Below are 25,828 nucleotides of genomic sequence, written 5' to 3'. Positions count from 1 at the left end.
GGGCGGCACGGTGGTGTAGTGGTTAGCGCTGTCGCCTCACAGCAAGAAGGTCCGGGTTTGAGCCCCGTGGCCGGCGAGGGCCTTTCTGTGCGGAGTTTGCATGTTCTCCCCGTGTCCGCATGGGTTTCCTCCGGGTGCTCCGGTTTCCCCCACAGTCCAAAGACATGCAGGTTAGGTTAACTGGTGACTCTAAATTGACCGTAGGTGCGAATGTGAGTGTGAATGGTTGTCTGTGTCTATGTGTCAGCCCTGTGATGACCTGGCGACTTGTCCAGGGTGTACCCCGCCTTTCGCCCGTAGTCAGCTGGGATAGGCTCCAGCTTGCCTGCGACCCTGTAGAACAGGATAAAGCGGCTAGAGATAATGAGATGAGAAATTTATTTTTGAAAAAGAAATAAAATTAATTTTGAAAAAAAAAGAAACTTGTATTTAATGTGTGTGTGCTTGGTCACAATATGTGAACTAGTAGTTCCAATCCTGAAAGGACGCCAAATCACTTGGAGTGGGAGCGTCCCTAAAAGAAGCTCAAGTTAGTAAATCTCCTCAGCTGTGAGCCGTGTTTATTCTGGATAGATCTCCTGTTGATGATCTCACCTCGTCTCTGCCTTTCCCTTTGATTTTAATGATATTTCTGGTGGATGGGGTTTGAACCCTGCACTGACTGGGATTAGATAAAGTCTTGTGTTAACACTACGAGCAGATTTCTTTCTTCTGCCTTTCAGGAGATTCATTTCAGTCTGTTAACAATGTTAAAATGACCCAAAGGTAAAATGACCCGTGTCAGTGTGGGTTTCCTCCTGGTTCTCCAGTGTTCTCTTACTTCTCAAAGACACATCTAATGACTGATTGAGGCGACTCAGGATCTCTGATCTCAAACTTATTCATCTACCAACTTCATTTCCATCTCAACAATCTGTTCATGAGAAAGAATTATTCGTCGACCCAGAATAATGTTCTTGATAAATCATGATGTCAGGAATAAAAGAGGATGAGGCATGCTGCTCCAGGAAACTAATCTGCGATGAGGTGGTGGGATGTGACCCAACACAAAGTGGATTAGTTTCCATTAACAGCATGTCATGAAGAGTTCAGGCACTCGTGAAGGCTGGAGCACTCATACTGAGTGAAATGGAGATTATGTTGAATAAAGATCCACTTTTGTGATTTCTATTCGCAATAAACAATGCAAAATCAATAAAATACAGTTTTCCTTCCTGACAGCTGCGTCCTTCTCACTTTTAAAATGGCTCCAACATCCTTTAGGGATGAAGATCGGTTTAAAGATGTCACGAGGAAAAAGCTGTTCAAGTGAAACAATTGTAATTTATCAACAAGGCTGAAAGTTGTGCTTGAGGTGTCAGTAGGTGGAAAAGACCAGAAAATTAAGATCCATTCTGTGAGTATTTCATGAAATTAATCCTAATCAGTGCAGCTACATGGGTTATATTTCTGCACTGAAGGGAGATGAAATGGTTAATAGAGGAGTGTTCATGATCTCTCTGTGTTTGTGCTCCTCCTCTCGCATTATCTCTCTTTCACAGACACAGGACCAGGAGGTCACGCCTCATTTCAGAGAAAACAAAACTAACCCCTCTCTCTCTCTCTCTCTCACTCAGTGTGTGAGTTCAGGAAAATGGCCGAGGGCAGTATTTCAGTAGCTCAGGACCAGTTCATGTGTCCAGTGTGTCTGGATCTCCTGAAGGATCCGGTGGCTATCCCCTGTGGTCACAGTTTCTGTAAGGTGTGTATTAATGGCCGCTGGGATGAGGAGGATCAGAAGGGCGTCTACAGCTGTCCTCAGTGCAGAGACACTTTCACGACAAGGCCTGTTCTACGCAGAAACAACATGATGGATGAAGTGGTGGAGAAACTGAAGAAGACTGAAGTCCAAGCTGCTTCTCCTGCTCGCTGTTACGCTGGACCTGGAGATGTGGAGTGTGATTTCTGCACTGGGAGAAAACACAAAGCCGTCAAGTCCTCTCTGAGGTGTTTGGCTTCTTATTGTGAAACTCATCTGAAACCTCATCTTGAAGATCCTGTTTTGAAAAATCACACATTAATTGAAGCCTCAGCAAAACTCCAAGAGAAGATCTGCTCTGAACATGATGAAGTGCTGAAGATCTACTGTCGTACTGATCAAATATGTATTTGCTCTTTGTGCATGTTGGATAAACATAAAGACCATGACGCTGTTTCAGTTGCAGCAGAAAGAGCTGAGAAACAGGTGAGAACCTGAAATCTTTCCAGAATTAAATCATCTTAATTATAGTTTCCCATCTAGAAACAGGTGCTTTAGTCAGTGATATGATTTGAACTTTAATTTCAATGTGTGTCTCAATCAGAAGGATTCTGTAAAAGCTGGTTAAAATCGTCTGTGTTCTGGTGAACAGAGTGTTAAATTTATCTTCAGTGATGGTCGTAATCTGGTTCGGGGTGGGTTTCCTGATAACGTTGCCCTTTAGACCTAAAGAGAGAGTTGAGAGACTCTCTTAAGGAACGAACGTTGTCTCTGTGTGTGGTTTTCCGGAACTCACTCGTAAGAAGGAGTCTAAAGAGCAACAGGACGAAGAGCGTCTTTGCAGTTTGCGTCCCCGATATAGGCATTAGTAGCTGCTAAAGGCAATCGTACTGTCGTTGCTGAAGGCATTAGTAGTTGCTAAATCCAGTCGATAAGGTCACATGGTGCTCGTTTTGAACCAAAATCTAATGAAATATAAAGTGTTTAAAAGAAGATAATATATAGTATCATCTGGAAGCATTACATATATAATGTGGTAATTAATTAATGAAACTATTTTATGGTTTTGGCAATTTTTTTTATTCCACGTGTGTTTTTAATGAAATGAACAAATGTTCACATGAAAGAATGAGCAAATAATAAGCTAAATAATGAGGTAAATGTGTTCCCCGTGCTCGCTCATTTCACTGTTACCCCCCGATCATGCAGTCAGGATTATTTCAGCTGTTCTCCACAGTGCAGAGTGGGCCATGTTCTCCCTTATAAGTGCACAGAGAGAGAGAGAGAGAGAGAGAGAGAGATTTTGATCTGTGTGTAGTGTGTACCGAAGGAGGTTTAATATATATAATCAACCTTATATATAAGGAGGTTAATTAAACCTTCGTAGGTACACACTACACACACATCAAAACCTCTCTCTCTCTCTCTCTCTCTCTCTCTCACACACACACACACACACACACACACACACACCATTAGAGGTGCAGAAATGTCTCATTTATAACACTAAATTAGTTAATCACTCGCCTAATGGAGCTAAATTTGATTAAAATATAGTGATATAAATGTGACATTCTGATATCCATACGTAATTCCATAACATACTGAAATATATTCATCGTGTTTTGTGTATATTTATTTCATAATTAACAGAGCTGGACAAAGAACCCAACTTCATTACTTAAGTCAAAGTACAGATCCCACTGGGCAAATGTTACTCCGATACAAGTGAAAGTTGGACAGTCAAATTTTTACTTCAGTTAAAGTACTGCAGTATTTGCTTTTAAAAATCCTTAAGTATTAAAAGTACATTTTCTGTCAATGCATTGTTGTATTATAGCCACAACGCTTACAAAACCTAATGCCTCTGAAACACCTGACTGGATTTACTGACTAACTTGTAGAACCTGTAGAATAAACGCCTGGTAGAATGTTACACAATGAAACACTGAAAAAGACCCATTGTCATTTTCATTTTTTTATTGTAACCCTCCTCCCCACCGCCACAAAGCAGCATGGTAGTGTTCTGACCCGGCTCTGGCAGTGTGTGCACACATGTATGTGTGTGTTAATCAGGAAGACAGTGGAACAGCTGTAAATGCAGCTTGCTCAGAAAATAAAAAGGACAATCCAACCTGATTAAAACCCAGATCCGCACCTCGAGCTTAATAACGGCCCAACAGCAACTCTGCTTTAAGCAAGACAACAACAAAAAAAGGCGCAAGACCATCATCTGACATCAAAACAAAAAATTCCAGCAGTTTGTTAAGTGTATGTATTCATGCACATATGAATCTGCCTGTGGAATCATGTCAGTGAAGCTCCACCTGACATGCTAGCAAACTCTTTTCAAACTCGAAATCATATTGGGCAGCTAATATTACGAGAAAAGAAAGATTTCTACTTTTTTGTTTAATTGGCAAGATTATGATAAAACATTTCTGAAAGGACTTCAGCAAACTGAACGTTATTCATGTTAGTGTAACTCCGTTTTTACATGCTAACTAACAGCGTCCAAGTTAACTAGCTATGTGTAAACATTAGCCGTGGACAAGGCGATGGCAACTTGGCAAATCCACAGAAAGCCATTTGACTAATCAGACTGTGTAGCGATTGCAACGTTATCGCAAGCTCTAAAGCACAGACAACTTCACTGCAAGCTTTCTCTTGGAATAAAACGTTTATATCCCTCAATATGCTTCTGCAGGTCGGATGGGGAGTTTTTGTAGGCTGTGATGTGCTCCATTTTAGGCAAACAAAGCAAACATTTAAAATGAAACGACTCTTTATTCCTTTCAGAAAACTGAACCATGGGTTCTAGCTATAGAACCGTGGGTGTGTGCATTCCCCAGAAGAACCGCCTCCTTCCATTCTGCCATCAACTGATCGTGTTAAATAATGCTGCGGAGAAATCATTGATCTTGATTTTATCCAGTTTATGGACGTGACGTGACCCTAGTGATTACTGATAGACTGTCTCAGTGTCACCTGCGGAAAAACCAATCACGTTTTAGAAAAGAAAAGAAAAAAACATCTACTTTCAAAGCTGCTTCATAGTAACGAGTAACGAGGACCTTGATAGAAATGTAGTGGAGTAAAAAGTACGATATTTGTCTTTCAAATGTAGTGAAGTTAAAGTCATAAGTTTCCAAAAAATACTCAAGTAAAGTACAGATACTCAAAAAGTGTACTTAAAGGTGCAGTACGAGATTTTGGAATAACGGTTCCCGCAAGCCATATTTTGAAAAGAAACACGCCCGCTCTCGCCATGCTCTCGCGTCTCCACCCCTCCTCCCCCTCCCCCCGCGTCTCCACCCCCCTCGCTCTCGCTGCCAGGGTGTACACTTGTTAACACGACAACACTGTCCTATCTGAAAATGTAATAAATACATAATGTTATCTTACCTATCGAGTAGAAACAGGGCCACCATTGCATCGGTTTGAAGTCCTTTTTGTTGTTTGAGTCGCCGCCAGCGGTCGAATGCTGCGCCAATATTCACTCTGGTCTTGACTCGTCCTTTTTCATAAAGTTTCCTGGCAGTTGCCTTTTCGAATACAGATTTTCATTTTCTTTTTTGACCAGTTGTGTGCGTCTGTTCTGCCATAGTGTTATGTAATTATTGTAGGCCAGTATCTAGATAAAATGGGCTAGTATGGTAGGCTATCTATCCGTTGCTTTGAAATGGCTTAAGTTCAGCTGTAGTGTTCCCTGCTCATACTGTACGCGCAAGGGTAGGGGCGGGGGTGGGGCGGTGAGGGTCGCGGGCTTCAGTCTGATTGACGTGTCAGTATCCAATCATTTTGAGGTGGTACCTCGATAGGATTTGATGGTGTTTTTCCTTTATTTTACACTGTACACTGGATTAAAATATTTCGTTTTTGGGTCAAACCTTCTATTGTACTGCTTGCAACATGGGTTTTCAAGCAATATGGTAAAAAATACTCCTGAAAAAAATCTCGTACTCGACCTTTAAGTACAGAACTCAAGTAAATGTACTTCGTTACTAGCCTGGCAAGCCAGACTAAATGTGAATATTTAGTCTGGTCTCGGTCGTAGACATTTCCGAAGGTGGGGGTGGAACAACCCGTTGTCTTTCAAACTGTCTCTGTGCGTATAGGCCAACGCTCTGACCAATCAGCGCAACAGTGACTGTGACGTAGTCAGAGCGACAGAAAGCAGTGGGGGAGACCTTGAAATAAATAATTTTTCAAAATGCATATTAATTAATAAACAGGTTCTAGATATTAAGAAGTTTGGAGATAATGACCACATGTTTGGAGTCTGTACCACATACTTAACATACACTCGTTTTTTTTCAAGGGTTTTTCAAGGGTTTGCTTAAACTGTTTTTGAGAGTTTTTATTTTTATTTAGTGGTGTTTGGTGAAATAATTTCCCTTAAATTTAAAATAACGCGAAAATAAGAAACAATCAAAAAGTAATGTTTCAAAGCTGTTTATTAATTCTTCGTACTGCACAAACTAGCCCCATCCTTTTGGCTACGAGCGGAGCCAGCTGGTAGATCAGACTTTTACCATCGCCGGTCGGCAAAACAGCGAAAACGTCCTTCTTGAAAAGGAATGAGCGGAGAGCCTCTTCCTGCTCATGTTTCAACGAAAACTCCAAGTCTAATTCTTCTAAAACTGATTCCAAAGCGAAGTCAAACAAGCGCTGTTCACTAGCCGTAGCCATCTTTCCTGTTGTGCTTTCTCCAGCGTCGCACAGTCTTGTCGTCACTCCTGCAAAAGCCCACCCAAAGAATCCAAACAAAAACCTTGCGTTGTGATTGGCGGGCACGATTTGATGCCCGGGTGTTTTGTTGATATGGTGCGAGGCTAGACCCACTCGTAGGCAAAAATATTTTTGGCTGCTAGGCGGGTGGGTCTAGTTTACTACGCTACTTCGTTACTGTCCACCTCTGATAATTAACTCGATGTATTTGCAATGTAGAAGAAAACTAATTGAACACCACCAGCAGATTCAACCCCAGTTTCCCCCGCTGACAGTGAGAGTCCCTCAGAGCCGCATGCGCATTCTGTGGATTCGGCAGCGAGCGAGTCGCTCTTTGTTTTGAACGAGTGCTCCGGGTCTCTCGTAAATTCCGAGCAAACTAAAGGACGACTTGTGCTACGATGTTGTTCGGGAAAACCACGTTAGCTTGATGATGGATCTTAAGAGGTCATTTAAAACTCTCTTGGCCTTAAGAGGCTTTCGGGAAACCCAGCCCAGATCAGTTAGTGAACATTTCTCTCACACACACACACACACACACACACACACAGAGTACATAACCTTCAGAGTGAAACATGAATGTACTTTGAACTGACATTAATATGTAACCAGTTCGCTCGTACTGTATAAAAAGCTGAATGTATTTTATTTGTCCTCAGAGTGAGTTAAAGGAGGAGCAGATGAAATCCCAGCAGAGAATCCAGGAGAAGCAGAAGAAGGTGCAGGAGCTGAAACAGGCTGTGAACACTATAAAGGTGAGCAGTGAGCAGAGACAGAGCTGCTCCTAGAAACACACACAACATGGACAACGAGTCATTTACAGTCCCAGTAAGAGAGGGAATGATGGATGAGCTTTACATCTTGTGTGTGTGTGTGTGTGTGTGTGTGTGTGTGTGTGTGTGTGTGTGTGTGTGTGTGTGTCCTAACAGCTCAGTGCACAGACAGCAGTGGAGGACAGTGAGAGGATCTTTACTGAGCTGATCAGCTCCATGGAGAAAAAGCGCTGGGAGGTGACGGAGCTGATCAGAGATCAGGAGAAGGCTGAACTGAGTCGAGCTGAACGACTCCTGGAGCAACTGGAGCAGGAGATTGCTGATCTTCAGAGGAGAGTCACTGAGCTGGAGCAGCTTTCACACACACACGATCACATCCATTTCCTCCAGGTAACACTCACTGTCTGATCTACAGAGCCAGCTGTTCCTCACACACTCTCTAAAACACCTCTCATTAAGGGAACAATAAATGTCCCTGTCTGACATCACAAGTGGGTTTTACATTTCATTTGCTTTCTGTAGGTTTTAGCTTCTGGACGTCGCTCTCCTCCATTGGAAAGACCATTCTTTCACACATCCAGCGTCACTGTCCATCAATATCTCTCATTTGATGGAGTGAGGAATTCTCTCTCAGATCTGAAAAAGAGACTCGAGGAGTTCTGTGAGGAGGAATTCAACAAAATCCCTCCACATGGTAAGAGGAGCTGTTCCTGCTGGAGAAACACAGTGATGTGTTATTTCTTAGCGATGCTCCTGCTTTCTTTTCTGCAGACACTTTATTCACCCGACACTTTGAACTAAAACACTGATTTAAAATGAATAAACTGACTGGATCACTTTCAACTCTTTCCATCTTTTACACAAACTCATGTTTCTATTTTTCTCTCCACAGCTGCAGCAGTTCAGATCATTTCACGACCAGAACCACAGAGCAGAGAAGAGTTTCTGAAATGTACATCTAACACAAACATGCACGCACACACACACGTCTAGGCCTGTCATGATCACAAATTTTGTTGGACGATATATTGTCTCAGAAATTATTGCGATAAACCACTTACAACAAAAACGATACATAAAATACAATTTATGGCTCTTAAAAATTGCACTGAAGTGAAAATTAACTTGGCACAGGGTAATAAAAAGACATTCTTTTCTTCACAGGCAACATTCTGCCAATTCAGTTTCTCAAAGATTAGTACCCAGATCAACAAAAAGTGCAAAGTAACAACGTATTGCCAGCTGTCATTTGGATAAAAGTCACAGCAATTAGAACGAGATAACATGTAGGCAAGGGCGTAGGTTTGGTATTAACATTGGTGGGGACAAAAACCCAATGCCAACCCCCAGTGGTGCCAACTTCAGGTCAGCATTAGAGGGTCACAATATTTTGCTCCGTTGTGTTCCACCAAAAGAGTCTCCATCATCTCTCCAAAGGCCAGACTTTTAACATTTGAAGTGCAGAACTGTAGTAATTCATGAATAATAATAATAATAAAAATAATAATAATAATAATATGAAATCCATTTGATTAACTGCAAATCTTGCATGTGATGATGAACTCATTCTACCAATTTGCAAATGTGTTTTCCAAGCAAATAGCGCACTGACTGTCGGGAGGGTGTATGTTCCTTTCCCTCATAAATGGAAATAAAACCCATCCGGAGCCTTAAACACTGCGTTCCATGAGGCTGGCAGGGGGAGTCGCTCTCTTCTGTGGGATCTTTAACTAGTTTTAGAATGCTAGTTTAAGCTGATATGTGATTGATCTAACGGTAAAACAGCACGAGGGCTCGAGAACTTTGACAGGTTACAATTTTACTTCAGGGTTGCCAGATACTGCTGACATTTTCCAGCCCAAAATATGTTCAAAACCCGCCAACATGCACTTAAAACCGCCCAAAATGTAAAATGTACTTGATGCCTATCTTGTAAAGTAAAAATATGCAGCGAAAGTCCAGTATGCTATTTGTAAATCGAACAAATAGCAGCATGAGCCCGTCAGTGCTGGAGGTGAAGAATCTGCTGTCTGGTACTCGGCTCCGTGTGGTTCAATCAGATTATAACTCTGCAATCATCTGCTGTGTTCTGAATCCTACATGCACCAGTAGGGGGCGCACACGCAGAATATTATGGAGGCTATGTTAGGCTACGATGCATATCTAACATCTGCATTGCTGAGGTTATTTATTTTTTATTTATTTATCCTGTTTGTTTTATTAATTTTATAGGCCTAGTTATTCTGCTTAATTTATTTTTGTCTACATCCATGTATTTTCTTCATCTGTTATCCTGATTTTTGTGGATTTGTTAGATTGTACCTGTTTTATATACTTCAATTAAAAAAAAAGTGAAGCTCCGATGCATGGCTGAATGTAACATGAGAAGAGAAAATGGAGAATGGATTGCGTCATTCTTATTTACTAGTTTATGAGTTCAGTTTCTGCACTACATTACACACATTCATCTTAGTCTTAGAGTTACATCGACATTTTTTTGTTTAAATAATACTTAATGAGATAAATGTTTATTGTTAATGATTAATTTAGGCCAATGCTCAATTTTGGTTGTTTAAAATAGCTAAGGGGTGCTGGGTAAACTAGGTCTTTGTGTCGTGTGATGCCCGCGATCTCTGATTGGGTCACAGAAGTGTTTAATATGGATTGGATTGGATGTAGACTAGTGGACGGAGATAGTACATAGAATGCGCTGCATCAAAGTCCTTCTAAGGCTGTAGAAGTGTCTCTGGCTGCATTCTCACACAGAACATTCGTGCGAAATGTTTATAAACATCTGATATAAACCCGCCGAAATAACGTCAAAACCGCCCAATCTGGCAACACTGTTTTACTTGGCAACGGAATGAATTCTGATTGGTTGTTCTACAGAGAAAAGTTTTCACTGCAACCGAACTGCTGTTTTCGTGACCACGCCCCCAGCGCGGATATTCATGTTCACATTGTTCAGTTTGTTTTTCTCTTTTATTTTAGATTTCTGTTATCTGACTCTGGATCCCAACACGGTACATCGTCACCTCATTCTGTCTGAGAAGAACAGAGCGGTGAGATGGAGTGAGAGAGAGCAGCGTTACTCTGATCATCCAGAGAGATTTGATTACTGGCAGCAGGTGTTGTGTAAGGAGAGTGTGTGTGGACGCTGTTACTGGGAGGTGGAGTGGAGCCGTGCTGCTGGTGTGGACATATCAGTCTCATATAAAGACATCAGCAGGAAAGGACGGGGTAATGAGTGTGAGTTTGGATCCAACAATCAGTCCTGGAGTCTGGATTGTTCTTCTTCTCTCTCTTTCTGGCACAACAGCATTAAGACTGATCTCAGAGTTCCATCAGCCTCCAGAATAGGAGTGTATGTGGATCACAGTGCAGGAACTCTGTCCTTCTACAGCGTCTCTGACACGATGAAGCTCCTCCACAGAGTCCACACCACATTCACTCAGCCTCTATACGCTGGGTTTGGGGTTTATGGTTCTACAGTGAGATTGTGTGATCCAGATTAAAAGTGTGTAGTGTTTTCTGTAAAATTCCTGCACGTTGCCACGTTGTTGCTCAGTCGTCTGTTTCACTAGAACACAATCCAGCTGCACAAAAACACTCATTTTAATATTTAAATTAAAACAGATGAATAATTTAAAATAATTAAAAAGGAAATGTTAAAAATTAACTGTCAGACAAGAAACTCGTCAAATTTAAAAAGAAAATGATCTCATGACCTTCACATTATAAAGCTGTGTTTGTTTCATATTAAGCAGCATCTCATTAAATAACTAATAAACAGTAATAAAGCCAGAACAGAACAACATTTTAAACCTGGTCAGGTCACACTATATAAAAATAAAACATCACTTTTGGAATGAATTTGATTTTTCTGCTTGTGTTCTAAGATGTAAAATCCACATTCACTTTTTCAAATCTGAAGTTGTTTCTAAACCCTGAGATTTGATTGTAAAACATTGAACAATATTTAAACTCCATTAGAACATCCAGTACATGATCGGTTCAGGCTGCCGATGTTGTGTTCATCCCATATTCAGCCTGGATGATGATTGGCCCGCAGATAGAACCTTATAAATCCAGGTTTATCTGTGAGTTTGGGATTTTTATCCAAATATTACAATCAAAGCGTTGCAGAATAAAAGATAAGAGCACAGGAGAATAAAGTTTCCCCCAGTAATGGAGTTTCTGTGCTGAACTCATTTTCAGACAGAAGCAAATTCAACCTTTTCCTGAGAGTTTCAGCAGCTGGATAAATATTGTTCAGTATTTTAAACTGAATTTCTTTCACTGTGGGTGAAATTGGCCATCTAAGATAACTACAGTGTGTATTTGTTAGCGTTCCTCCATCATCAGTTATTCTTACTTTTATTTTCTTTTTTTAAATCAGGGAATCGCTTCCATTTTAAAACATTTCTAATTCCTTTGTTATTAGATTTTCTTTCACCAATTTCCACTTCACCGATTTTCAATTCAGGCAGTTTGACCGACACCTTTGAATATCCAAGGGTATTTTTTATCGTGAACCTTAAGGGAGGTGGAATAGCTCTACAAATTTGATTAAATTCTCTTTAGACTCATTTTAAATGAAACTTTTCTACAAATGAATTAAATTGCATTAAATGTCCATTTTCATCCATTAGATCGGTAACATCTAAAACTTTATCATCATTCCATTCTTGTTGAAATAAAGTCTTCCTATTAATGGTTCTATTATTCCACAAGGTTAAGTACGCTCGCATTTGTGGACATAAAATAATTTTGGTTAAATTGGGCAGCCTTGTCTGATTCCACATAAAATCTTAAATTTTGGTGTCATTAAAGGGTTAAGGGAGATATAACTAAATATCATTGTGAAATATTTTAATAACCTTGCAGAACCCTTTTCCAAATCCAAGATTTTTGAGTTTTATAAACATAAAATCGTGCTCCACAGTGTCGAATGCTTTGAAAAAGTCTAGAAATAAAACGAGACTATCTGATTGAATAATTGATTGGTAATCAATCATATCCAGAATCAGTCGGACGTGGTTTTGAATATATCTTCCCTTCATGAAGGCTGATTGATATTCGTCTACAAGTTTTACAAGTCCACGCTTTAGATGATTAGCAGATACTAAGGCAAGTAATTTATAATCATTGCATAGTAAGGTTATAGGTCTTGTTAGGTTTATATAAGTATTATTCTTGACCAAGAAGGCAGTAATATATTTGTGACAAAATTAAGGATTCAGTTAAAATGACCTTCTGTCTCGGCTGGACATTGTTTGGGAACATTTTGTTTATGTTTGATATAAAATGTGTATTATTGATCAGATATGTGTCTAAACGGTGCCTGGAGGTCTACATATGATGTCAGACACACCAACACACACTCACAGCTGCATATCCAAGGATTGAATGTAGTTTTATAATTACAGAATATAACTTAGGATTGTTAAGACTTTATGATTCTAATGTTAAAGATTTTATGAGTTTAATCCTGAATCCTGTCCTCCGGTGAAGTAGCATTTCTTTGCTTTGCCAGACATATTCTTATTTTTCTTATTTTTCGTATGACTGTTTTGTTTAAGTTTGTTCTTATTTTGTTTATAACATATAACATATATTTATAACATATCTTTGTTAAAATTGTTTATTTTGCTTATTATTGTCTTACTACATATTACTGAAATCAAGTTGTAATTTGCTGACTTAGCACAAGACACACATTCATGAGTTAAGAGTTATGATTTTAATATTTTTAGCTTTTCATCTTTTAGCTTTTAGATCCTTTAAAACTATTGCTGTTTAAATTGGTATTAATGTCTGATGTATTTTTCTTTGACTAGACTTCGTAGACTAGATATATTATCTGTGTTTAAGTACATAGTGCCCTGACCTGAAGGGGGGTACGTAAGCAATGACCTTTAAGATGTCTGAACAATGAAGTAATTAAGACCTGCTCATATACACACACACACACACACACTTAGACACAGATATCAAAATGATGTCACTCACTCACATCCCCCCCCATATGCACATACACACATAGATATCAAACAGTGATGTCATTTCATCAGATAATCTCCACATATAATAACCCTCTATATTCCTGTCCAATTGGGGAACTTGGGAATAAAGATGTGAACTACATTGGGGTTCCTGTCTTTCTTTGCGACTGACCTCCAGAGCTCTGGGTGGCATGAGGGCGGTGGTCTCGAGACGTTGACCTTCTAACTGGGTTGAACCTAACAATTTGGGGGCTCGTCCGGGATGATACTTTCCAATCAGGTAAGGCATCTCTTTTAATTGATTAGTTTGATTGGTTGGACTGCCTGGTTGGTAGTATCAGAAAAAAAAAAAAAAAAGTTGTTTTTATTTGGTAATCCTCGTAGATTTTGTCTGCGGGACGATTTTATTGGTAATCCTCGTGTAAAGGCACGGGACGATGATAATCCTCGTGTGATCCTCGTAGACTTTTGTTTACGGGATGTTTTTATTTTGGTGATCCTCGTAGAATTTGTTTACGGGATGTTCTTTGGGAAGGTTATCCTTGTAATTTGTTTACGGGATGGTTATCCTCGTGAATGAGCTGTCACGGGAAGAGCGCGCTTTATGAGTTAAACCCTTAATAATAATTAATCTCGAGACTGATTCCTTCGTGCCACCATGGGGGGAAAATTGTATTGTAATAAGGAGGTACTCAGACCCGATTCTGAAAAACCCACGGGATTGGATGAATTGCTGTGGTTTAGCATTCTAAACAAATTCTAGACAATTTGGCCGGCTCAGTTTTGATTTATCCTCATTCAGGTATTTGCAATCTCTAATGTATCTTTAATTGTTTTAGCATTTATATAAGGCATTACTGGATATGCACAAAATAATGAAACAATAAATCAGTACTCTGGACAGTCAGAACTGTGTTCCTGGTGTGCATAAATGTCAAACCTTTGGTCAATCAAACCTGTATAACCAACTTCCAAATCCGTATTTCCCTTATAAAATCCTTAGAGGATGTAAATTAAAATAATTTACCTAAAATTTGAATGATAATTAACAATAATATATCCCAGGTACTTTTTATTCAATATTAATAATAATAAACTTTAAGAATGAATACAAGCTTCAATGTTTGACAAAAAAAACACAAAGTGTAAATGTTATGTGCTCTTTTATCATCGTGGGAATTGATTATAGCTCTAAATAAATATTGAAGTGTTTTTTTTTTTTGTTAAAAAGAATCCGTATAACTTTATTTGTACGCCCGTATACTATGTTTATTGAATCAAATCCGTATAAAATACGGACATTCTGTATAAGTTGACATGGGTGTGCATTTTAATCTCAACGAAAGTTTTACTGAATTGATTCTTTAGAACAAACTCGCATGCGTGTGAATCAATTTACTTGATTCACTCTTGTTCTTGACTCAGAAACTACGGAAACCTTATTTGTATTCCTGTTTTCAAATTGTAAACAATAATCACTCTTTCATGCTGCATGAAATTAAAGTATGAACTTTCCTCAACCCATTACGTGTGCATGAACTCAACAAATGCCGTTGATGCGTCTGTATCGATTCGCTCGATCGAGTCATTTATGTTTCGTCCCGAAGAAGATCCGAATCGTTTGTGAATCTCATCACTGTTAGAAATCCAAGAGAAGAGATCCTCTTCCCTTAACATCATCAGAGGAAAAATCTGCTTCTTAATCAATTAGTTTCAGCGTTTGGTGAGTAGATCATCTGCATTTTATTTTATATTCCTTGTGTGTTGATAGTCCGAAACTTGTAACTGGAAAGTTATCAGGAAAGTCACGAGTGGTCTGCGAGTTGATCTCTGAACAGGTCCGCGAGCACTCTACAAGACTATTAATGCGTTTTAATAATTAATAGTGCAGCTATTAATGCAGTTTCATGTCTAGATCTTATAAATGATGAATACGAAGTTTTCAAAATTATGAGAACTCCAGTTCCCATGATGCTTGTGAACTGGGCATGCGCACTGGATGAAAGAAAAAGCAGCTCTTTAGGGCAAAACTCTCGTCTACGGAAGCGTATTAGGGCCACTTGGAGAAAATATTTTTTTCTAAATTCCGAGATTAAAAGTCGGAAATTTCAAGAAAAAAACTAGAAATTCCGAGATTAAAAGTCGGAATTTTCGAGAAAAAAAGTCGAAATTTTCGAGAAAAAAAGTCGAAATTTTCGAGATAAAAAAGTCGAAATTTTCGAGATTAAAAGTCGAAATCTTTGAGAAAAAAGTTGAAATTTTCGAGATTAAAAGTCGAAATTTTCGAGAAAAAAAGTCAAAATTATGACATACAAAGAACGCATGCTCTAACTGCTGCCATGGCAACCAGAAAGGGAAGTTGTGGAAAGTGGCTGCCAACCGGCCTGGTCCTGAACATGTGAACTTAGCGCCGTTGACTCTGAATGCAAGACACAAGGGATGCAGTTGAAAGGTAGGATTATCATTCTGTTCTGTTTGATGTTACATTGCATTGCGGATATGGTTAAGGGTACGTAATATCAATTAGGATCAGAAGTGACACTTACTACCATGCAGGCTGCATGCTACAACCACAAGGCGTACTGCTAGTTTAGAAACCTGGACATGACACGACCCTTAGTAGCCGATCATGTCCGAGTGCTAAACGTTTGTGCGTACAGTGAAACGACACAGTTGGTGTCCGTATAATGACTGCAGAAACCCATTTCATCTAGCTAGTATTGCTAATATTATGCTAACGCCACTACAGTAGGCCTGAGCCTCGTCTGTAGAGCAGAAGGGTTTCCAGGTCACCTCTAATATTTCAATCTAGAGACATCAAACATATAATTTGCCTCGGCAGGCTAGATGAATAATTCCACTTGTACCTACCTGAAGTGTCATGAGTCCAGGAGTTAAATTCCTATTAAACGTTTTCTGGTGAGATTAGCCCACTGAATTGTTTTCGTTTTGGATTAATTGGCTATGAAAGTAGTTTGATCAAGGAAGATAACGTTAGCCTAAATTTGGGCTCAGCATGGGATGACTTTTGATGTTATCAGGGAAGCCTGTGGGGATAAGATGGAACAGGCATATCTGTCCATACAATGTGATAGTAAAATATTGTGATTTCTACAGAAAGTATCATATGTGAACGTTCTGTTATGACTTTTCTCAGTTTAACGCACTGATTTTCATATTTTCCTGTATGAAGTAGTGTTATCACACATGAAAATTAAATACATGATGTCAGAAGCACTTTGCAAATATTATCTGGTGCTACTCAAATTCTTCAGTGTTATAATTTAATGCACTTGATCTGAGAATTCATAATGTATATATTTATTGTAGATTGATTCCAGCATCATAAACCTAATGACAGATGACCAGCTAAGGGAATATCTGCCTTCCTATGGTGACCGACTGGCTGTTTTTGGATACTGCAGACGGAAGGAAAAAGAACCCAGAAGTCACAAGTCAAAGGTCTTTGAGCGGCTTAAAGCAAAGATTGCAGGGAAAAAAGCTGATCGCGTGTCTGAGAGTGAGTGTCAAACCACAGCAAGAAATGCTCAGAAGAATGAGAGAAAAATTGAATTGGCATGGTTGCATTTTAGGAAAGGGGAATTTGTGCAGGTACGAACCAAAAAAGGAGGTGGAACCAGAAAAATGAGTGTTCAGAAGGAAAGTAAAAAATCAGACTTGATTGATAAAGCTGTGCAGTTGTTTTTTCCAGGTGGAAGAAATGCAGACGGGAAGCTTGATGATTTTGACTGTGAGTTAACTGACTTTCAGCAGCATTCACTAGATGTTAGTGTCACCGCCTTGTTGACCACTTTTTTTTTTTGTATTTTGAGTTTACTTTACACACTTTAAGTGGCATGAACTTTAAGTGGTATGCTGCAGGGAATTGTGAATACCTGTTGTGTGCTTTAAGGACAACAAAATGCCTTCTAATAATGGATTAGGACTACTGTTGTTGTTTTGTGTGTCTGGGAAGAGTTATTATCAGCAGAAAATTCCAGTTATCTTTATAAATAATTTCAGATGAGATGTCATGGATTTTAGTCGGAATTACCAATGTATGACTACTTGTTTACATTTCTCATGGCAACCACTGTTTTACTCTATACAGTTGCTGTTTACAAAAAAAAAATCTTACTTTTGAAGGCTTCCATCTGTAAAGATTTTAAGGTGGCATTACAGTTCCAATGAAATTATATAGTTTTGCATTCTTTGTATTGTGATCTTTTAAATATCTGAATAAATAATTCAGTTAAAACTTGTTAGGATTTTGCATTTTTATTCATATTTGCAAATGTTGAATGGTAGAACAAAACTTGACTGCTAATACATTTGATGTGAAAATAAGAAGCTACATCTTTTAAAGCAGGTATTACAAGTAAAAAAAAACATTTTAATTGGCAATCAGTTAAACTGCAATATTTCAAATTGTGAATAAAATGGGCAAAGGAAAAAACAAAAAGACATCTCGGAAATGGCCTGTGCCTGTTGAGGTGTCCACGACCATGGCAACCTTGACATCATGTGTATCTTGTTGTGGATGTTACGGGATGCTTGAATACAGTACTATCTCATCTTACAACAGGTGACAAGACCGCGTCCAATAAAATTAATGATTTACACCAAGATCATTGTTTATCAGCTGTCTGAGTGTGAGATACAGGTTAACTGTTTCAAACACATTTGTTAATGACAGATTATGCTCTGACATTAGGTCCACACAAATGTGAAACATCCTCATCACATGGAAAGTCTTTGAACATACACTCTTCAAGGCAGACTTCAACTTTCTCCAGGTCCACATTCTGCAAATAGTCTCTGCCTCCGTACAGCTGAGGGACTGCATGTAATATGGAGAGACTCCATGAGGTGAATGACAGTTGTGGACTTGATGGACTCTGTGGTCATTCCAAGTCGATACAACCCCATCAACTTCTTCCTAGAGATCAGACATAATATTCAGTATATAAATTCTGTATTACAGGTTTCAGTAACAGTATCCTGATTATTTAAGATGGAGTGGTTGAAATGGTTTCATTTGGGTGGGAGAGGGGGTGGGCACAATACAAACAAACCAGGAGCAGGGGTGTTGAAGTGGGAGGCAAAGTGGGATTCATTATCCAGGACCCAGTAGTAGGGGCCCTGGGCTAGGGATGGGACGGTTTTTTAGGCCGAGGCACTATTGTGTAATGCCATGTGTAACAAATTCTCAGATCAAGTGCATTAAATTATAACACTGAAGAATTTGAGTAGCACCAGATAATATTTGCAAAGTGCTTCTGACATCATGTATTTAATTTTCATGTGTGATAACACTACTTCATACAGGAAAATATGAAAATCAGTGCGTTAAACTGAGAAAAGTCATAACAGAACGTTCACATATGATACTTTCTGTAGAAATCACAATATTTTACTATCACATTGTATGGACAGATATGCCTGTTCCATCTTATCCCCACAGGCTTCCCTGATAACATCAAAAGTCATCCCATGCTGAGCCCAAATTTAGGCTAACGTTATCTTCCTTGATCAAACTACTTTCATAGCCAATTAATCCAAAACGAAAACAATTCAGTGGGCTAATCTCACCAGAAAACGTTTAATAGGAATTTAACTCCTGGACTCATGACACTTCAGGTAGGTACAAGTGGAATTATTCATCTAGCCTGCCGAGGCAAATTATATGTTTGATGTCTCTAGATTGAAATATTAGAGGTGACCTGGAAACCCTTCTGCTCTACAGACGAGGCTCAGGCCTACTGTAGTGGCGTTAGCATAATATTAGCAATACTAGCTAGATGAAATGGGTTTCTGCAGTCATTATACGGACACCAACTGTGTCGTTTCACTGTACGCACAAACGTTTAGCACTCGGACATGATCGGCTACTAAGGGTCGTGTCATGTCCAGGTTTCTAAACTAGCAGTACGCCTTGTGGTTGTAGCATGCAGCCTGCATGGTAGTAAGTGTCACTTCTGATCCTAATTGATATTACGTACCCTGAACCATATCCGCAATGGAACATCAAACAGAACAGAATGATAATCTTACCTTTCAACTGCATCCCTTGTGTCTTGCATTCAGAGTCAACGTCGCTAAGTTCACATGTTCAGGACCAGGCCGGTTAGCAGCCACTTTCCACGACTTCCCTTTCCGGTGGGCATTCGTTGCCATGGCAGCAGTTAGAGCATGCGTTCTTTGTATGTCATAATTTCGACTTTTTTTCTCGAAGATTTCGACTTTTAATCTCGAAAATTTCGACTTTTTTCCTCGAAAATTTCGACTTTTAATCTCGAAGATTTCGACTTTTAATCTCGGAATTTCGAGTTTTTTCTTGAAATTTCCGACTTTTAATCTCGGAATTTAGAAAAAAATATTTTCTCCAAGTGGCCCTAATACGCTTCCGTAGGATCCCAACACAGCAAATTATAACCTCATTCTGTCTGAGAAGAACAGAGCGGTGAGATGGAGTGAGAGAGAGCAGCGTTACTCTGATCATCCAGAGAGATTTGATTCCTGGAAGCAGGTGTTGTGTAAGGAGAGTGTGTGTGGACGCTGTTACTGGGAGGTGGAGTGGAGCGGTGATGGTGTGTCAATATCAGTCTCATATAAAGACATCAGCAGGAAAGGACGGGGTATTGAGTATGCGTTTGGAGGCAACAATCAGTCCTGGAGTCTGCGGTGTTTTTCTTCTTCTCTCTCCTTCTGGCACAACAGCATTGGGACTGATCTCAGAGTTCCATCCCCCTCCAGAATAGGAGTGTATGTGGATCACAGTGCAGGAACTCTGTCCTTCTACAGCGTCTCTGGCACGATGAAGCTCCTCCACAGAGTCCACACCACATTCACTCAGACTCTATACGCTGGGTTTGGGTTCTACTGGTTTTATGGTTCTACACTGAGATTGTGTGATCCAGAATAAAAGTGTGTCGTGTTTTCTGTAAAATTCCTGCACGTTGCCACGTTGCTGCTCAGTCGTCTGTTTCACTAGAACACAATCCAGCTGCACAAAAACACTCATTTTAATATTTAAATTAAAACAGATGAATAATTTAAAATAATTAAAAAGGAAATGTTAAAAATTAACTGTCAGACAAGAAACTCGTCAAATTTAAAAAGAAAATGATCTCATGACCTTCGCATTATAAAGTTCTGTTTGTTTCATATTAAGCAGCGTCTCATTAAATAACTAATAAACAGTAATAAAGCCAGAACAGAACAACATTTTAAACCTGTTCAGGTCACACTATATAAAAATAAAACATCACTTTTGGAATGAATTTGATTTTTCTGCTTGTGTTCTAAGATGTAAAATCCACATTCACTTTTTCAAATCTGAAGTTGTTTCTAAACCCTGAGATTTGATTGTAAAACATTGAACAATATTTAAACTCCATTAGAACATCCAGTACATGATCGGTTCAGGCTGCCGATGTCGTGTTCATCCCATATTCAGCCTGGATGATGATTGGCCCGCAGATAGAACCTTATAAATCCAGGTTTATCTGTGAGTTTGGGATTTTTATTCAAATATTACAATCAAAGCTTTGCAGAATAAAAGATAAGAGCACAGGAGAATAAAGTTTCCCCCAGTGATGGAGTTTCTGTGCTGAACTCATTTTCAGACAGAAGCAAATTCAACCTTTTCCTGAGAGTTTCAGCAGCTGGATAAATATTGTTCAGTATTTTAAACTGAATTTATTTCACTGTGGGTGAAATTGGCCGTCTAAGATAACTATAGTGTGCGTTCCTCCATCGTCAGTTATTCTTACTTTTATTTTTTTAAATCAGGGAATAGCTTCCATTTTAAAACATTTCTAATTCCTTTGTTATTAGATTTTCTTTCACCAATTTCCACTTCACCGATTTTCAATTCAGGCAGTTTGACCGACACCTTTGAATATTCAAGGGTATTTTTTATCGTGAATCTTAAGGGAGGTGGAATAGCTCTACAAATGTGATTAAATTCTCTATAGACACATTTTAAATGAAACTTTTCTACAAATGAATTAAATTGCACCCAAAATTTTAAATATGCACCCAAAAGTATTTTAAAAATTCAGATGTTAAGCCATCGATTCCTGGTGATTTACCATTTTTAATTTGTTTTAATGCAATTTCAATTTCTGTTATAGTTCATTCCTCATCAAGTGTATGTTTGTCTTCATCCATTTCTTTGATGTCATCATTGATGGGATAAAATAAGACATCACATTCTGATTTATTAAATTTAAGTTACAATAAAAGAGCCAAATTCCATCCTGTACTCATTTCTGATCTTCTATTATATTATCATTGCTCATAAGCTTACTCATTTTTTTTTCTTAGTTTGTCTTTGTTTTTCCAGTCTGAAGAAATACAATGAACTTTTTTCACCCTGTTCGATCCATCCAGCTCTTGATCGAGTGGAAGCTCCATTTGCCTTTATTGTGTACATTTCGTCTAGTTGAGACTGCAGTGACTGTAATTCTGAAATGTTTTCGAAGGATAGTTGTGTGTTATTTACTAATGTGTTAATTTTATCAATCAGATCCTTTTGTTCTTGTCTCCTTATACGTGAAAGTTTTTTACCCATGCCAATTGCTATTTGTTTGAGCTTAAACTTAAACCATTCCCATTTACTCCCATCAGACATGTCTAACTCTTCAACCTCCAAAATAAGAGACTTCACCTGATCACAAAATTCACCGTTCTGTAATAAGTCGTGATTAAATTTCCAGATATTAGGAAGGATCTTATGTTGCTTAGACGTGAATAGGTTTAGACTAATCGTACAATGGTCTGTGAGTGGAGAGGCTGAAATTTCACAATCTAAAATATCATTATACAGCTCACAAGAGATAAGCCAGTAATCTCGTCTCGAACACTGACCGTTTCCTGCAGCATTAAACCATGTATATTGAATACAAGTTGGGTTTGACGACCTCCAAAAATCAATTACATTCGTTGTTCATAAATTCAGTATAATGTGGCTGTAAACAGGTTGTGGATTCCTGTGAGGTATTCGATCTCACCATGAATCAGGGGCTATGTTAAAGTCTCCGCCCATTATCACTTTTACTGAAGTATATGATGTTTTTCATTCGTTAACAAGTTTACTTCATTCCTCTGTTATGATTTTGGGTATAAATAAGGTTCATTTGGTTGTGCTTAGAACTGTGATATTGGTGAATTGCTCCTAGAGGGAACAAAAGAGTTAACCTGTTGTAATAATAGGATTAAATAGGTGCAGTTCAATAACCACTTAACGTTAAAGATAATCGTTTACAGACCGGTCTAAAACATAGAAATCAGATTAAAATTCAAAAGGAGAGAGAGGAAGAACTTTATAAATTCATCCATCTTAGGTAGATTATCTAACTGAATTATACTTCATTTCAGTGAGACAACACAGGAAATTTGCCTGAGTAAAATTTACTCAAATTGAAGAACATTTTACTCTGCGTCAGATAACATTTGGTCCCTCTCTAAAAAGAGTAAAAGTTACTCTTTTGGTAGAGCTGTTTTTCTAGAGTCAATTCTGCTCAATTTAGTGTTAATATTTTACTCTTTGTGGTGCTATTTGACTCAGAGTGTCTTAACATTAACTCTTGTGCCATTTTACTCAGTTCAGAGTTATAATCAACTCTATTGTGAGAAACAGTAAATTTACTCTGCCAAAATGTTCCTCACCCTTGGAGAGGTTTCTGATCAGTTAAGAGTCAAAACTAACTAACCAGAGTAACTCTTCAGAATTGCTGTTACATTGAATTTACTGACATTTTGCCACCTAATAAAATAATGGATAATAACTAACAGACTTTACTAAATAAAAATCAACAAACTGTATACCCATGACTCAGTTTATTTCCCAGGCACTTGTTTTCTTTTTTACAAATCCTCCATGACGACACGGAGAAAAAAAACATTAAAATAGTAAAAGTATTATAAAACACCACAATACAACAAAATTGAATACAAGGAAAAGGGTTTAAGAAAATTGGAGAAAAGCAAGAGAGTTACAAAAAGATGAAGAAAAGTGCACAGAAGGACTGAAAGAAATTCACCGCTCGCTGGCGTGGGGTGAATTTGTGCAACCTACGGCCTTTGTGTCGGGCCCCCCGGATGGTTACTACCATGGATCCGCCAATGTCTGCCAAGTTTGGGCTCGTCAATGCTAGGTTGCTAGCGAACCAAACTTTCATCCTGAAGGATTTCCTTACTTCCCGGGGACTGGATTTTCTCTGTGTGACTGAGACGTGGCTCACTGTTGGTGAGTCCAGCGCCCTCTCAGAACTTTTATCTGGGGATTGCTGCTATTTTAACTCCCCACGGACCTCGGGCCGAGGAGGAGGAATAGCGACCATTTATAAAAGTCATTATAAATGTAAGCAACTGTCTCTGTCATCCTCTTTTACCAGCTTTGAGATGAGTTTATTTGAACTGGCTCGCCCTCACACAGTGTTGTGTGCAGTGGTCTACAGACCTCCCAAATACAATAAGGACTTTATAAGTGACTTTTCTGATTTCCTGGCTGAAATTATTCCCGAGTATGACCGTGTCCTTATTGTTGGGGATTTTAATGTTCATGTGTGTTGTCCTGATAAGCCAATGGTGAAGGACTTTCTTAACCTTATTGACTCTTTTAATCTAGTACAGTCTGTTTCTGGTCCCACACAAGAACGTGGACACACACTCGATCTTGTTTTATCATATGGTTTGCCTGTTTTTAACTTGGAGATCTGTGATGCAGTGTTTTTGGACCATATGCAACGACACGGACGAGCTTAGTTCATGGTTTCACTCCTCCTGCCAAATTGTTTTAGACACTGTGGCTCCATTAAAAATTAGGCAGCCTAAAACTAAATGTGAACCCTGGCTAAATGACACTACTCGTGCTGTCAGACACCAGTGCCGTAGAGCTGAGCGCAAGTGGAAGAGAGACAAACTGCAAGTGTCTTTTCAAATGTTAAGAGAGTGCTGGCGTAACTATCAGACAACTGTGAAAGCTGCTAAAACTGAACATTTCTCTGATATTATTTTGTCAAACTGTCATAAGCCTCGTGTTCTGTTTAAGACTGTTGACTCTGTTCTTAATGCTCCGCAGACCGTCGGTATTGAGGCTTCGCCTGCTGTTTGTGAAGACTTTCTTCACTTTTTTATTGACAAGGTTGCTGGCACTCGGGCTCTAATCTCACCTTCTGCATATGACCCTTCAGTCTTTGTCCCCTGCTCAGCTGTCCTTGATAGGTTTGAGTCTGTGACTCTGTCAGATTTACAGGACATTGTTGGTCATTTAAAGCCCTCAGGCTCTCCTAATGATGCTGTCCCCTCTCGATTATTTAAAGAGGTTTTTCCTACTGTGGGTCCATCCGTGCTTGCAGTTATTAACAGCAGTTTGTCCTCAGGTGTAGTCCCTAAAAACTTTAAACATGTTGTAGTGCAACCTTTAATTAAAAAAACAGGTTTAGATTCTGCAGTTTTGGCTAATTATAGGCCTATTTCTAAACTGCCCTTCCTTTCAAAACTCCTCGAAAAGACAGTCTACAGTCAATTAATGTCCTTTCTGGAGGAGCACAATATTCTTGAGGTTTTCCAATCCGGTTTTAAATCACTGCACAGCACAGAATCGGCTCTTTTAAGAGTTTTTAACGATATTCTTTTAACTTGTGATTCTGGTGAATGTGCTGTTCTTGTACTTTTAGACCTAACTGCTGCATTTGACACTGTAGATCATGTTTGATGTTGCCGTAGAGAACGCAGAAGATGCAATGAATCTGATGATGGATAGAATAACTAATGACTTAATGAATGGGAATAGTGAGAACACCGAGCCACTTTTGTGTGCTGACAATGCAATGGAGACTGAGCAAGCAACGTTTAAGAAACCTAAGAGGAAAACGACTAGGGGATCCGCTAAAAATGCAAAGAGATTTGCAAATGAAAACTTGCTTGTTGATACTGATAGTGATGATTCCCCTTTGTGCTCCACTTCTCCTATTGTATATACTCTAAAGATGATCAAAAGTTTCCTGGGGTCTACTAAAAATACCCGAGGGGTCAAAGTGGAAGTGTGTTTTCCAGACACAAAACAATTTAGCATGGCAGTTCAGCATTTTACTGTAAGCATGTGAAAGGTAACTTTACTGAACAAGAGGGTTATAGACTTAATAAATTACTGACAAAGCTCAATCAACAAGCAGATGAAAATGGTGGTAATGAGACAGGGTAAATTTATTGTTTTGTGTTTAGTATTTTTGCTTGTTTACTTGATTTCATGCTCTTTCATTTATGGGTGATTTTAAAATAGCGACCCTAAGCATCAATGGTGCGAGAGATTTTAGGAAGAGAACAAAATTGAGTTGATGAAATAAAAGCATGTGGATGTCATATTTATCCAAGAAACACATAGCAATGATAAAAACGCTGTTGACTGGGTCAGAGACTGGGAAGGGAAAACCTTTCTTAGTCATAAAACCTTCACGTTTCCTCCACAGCCCAAAGACATGCGGGTTAGGATAACGTAATATGTATTACTATGTAATTACATTATGTAGGGGAAACCGAAGCACCCGGAGGAGAACATGCAAACTCTGTAC

General features: G+C 38.9%; 2 protein-coding genes across 3 annotated transcripts in view; one reads left to right on the top strand and one right to left on the bottom strand.

Moving 5' to 3' along the window:
• LOC132877956 (tripartite motif-containing protein 16-like) overlaps positions 1–25,828 on the bottom strand; it is a 471,908-nt gene that overhangs the window by 413,671 nt on the left and 32,409 nt on the right. The window lies entirely within an intron of this gene.
• Positions 8,203–13,389, top strand: LOC132878649 (stonustoxin subunit beta-like). The gene has a single exon (XM_060913681.1). The coding sequence runs from the start codon at positions 10,194–10,196 to the stop codon at positions 10,755–10,757; it is 564 nt and encodes a 187-aa protein (XP_060769664.1). The 5' UTR covers positions 8,203–10,193; the 3' UTR covers positions 10,758–13,389.

Source organism: Neoarius graeffei, chromosome 2, assembly GCF_027579695.1.
Source record: "Neoarius graeffei isolate fNeoGra1 chromosome 2, fNeoGra1.pri, whole genome shotgun sequence".
Classification (NCBI taxonomy): Eukaryota; Metazoa; Chordata; class Actinopteri; order Siluriformes; family Ariidae; genus Neoarius; species Neoarius graeffei.
The sequence above is the reverse complement of the archived record's forward strand: the minus strand, read 5'-3'. Positions and strand labels throughout refer to the sequence as shown.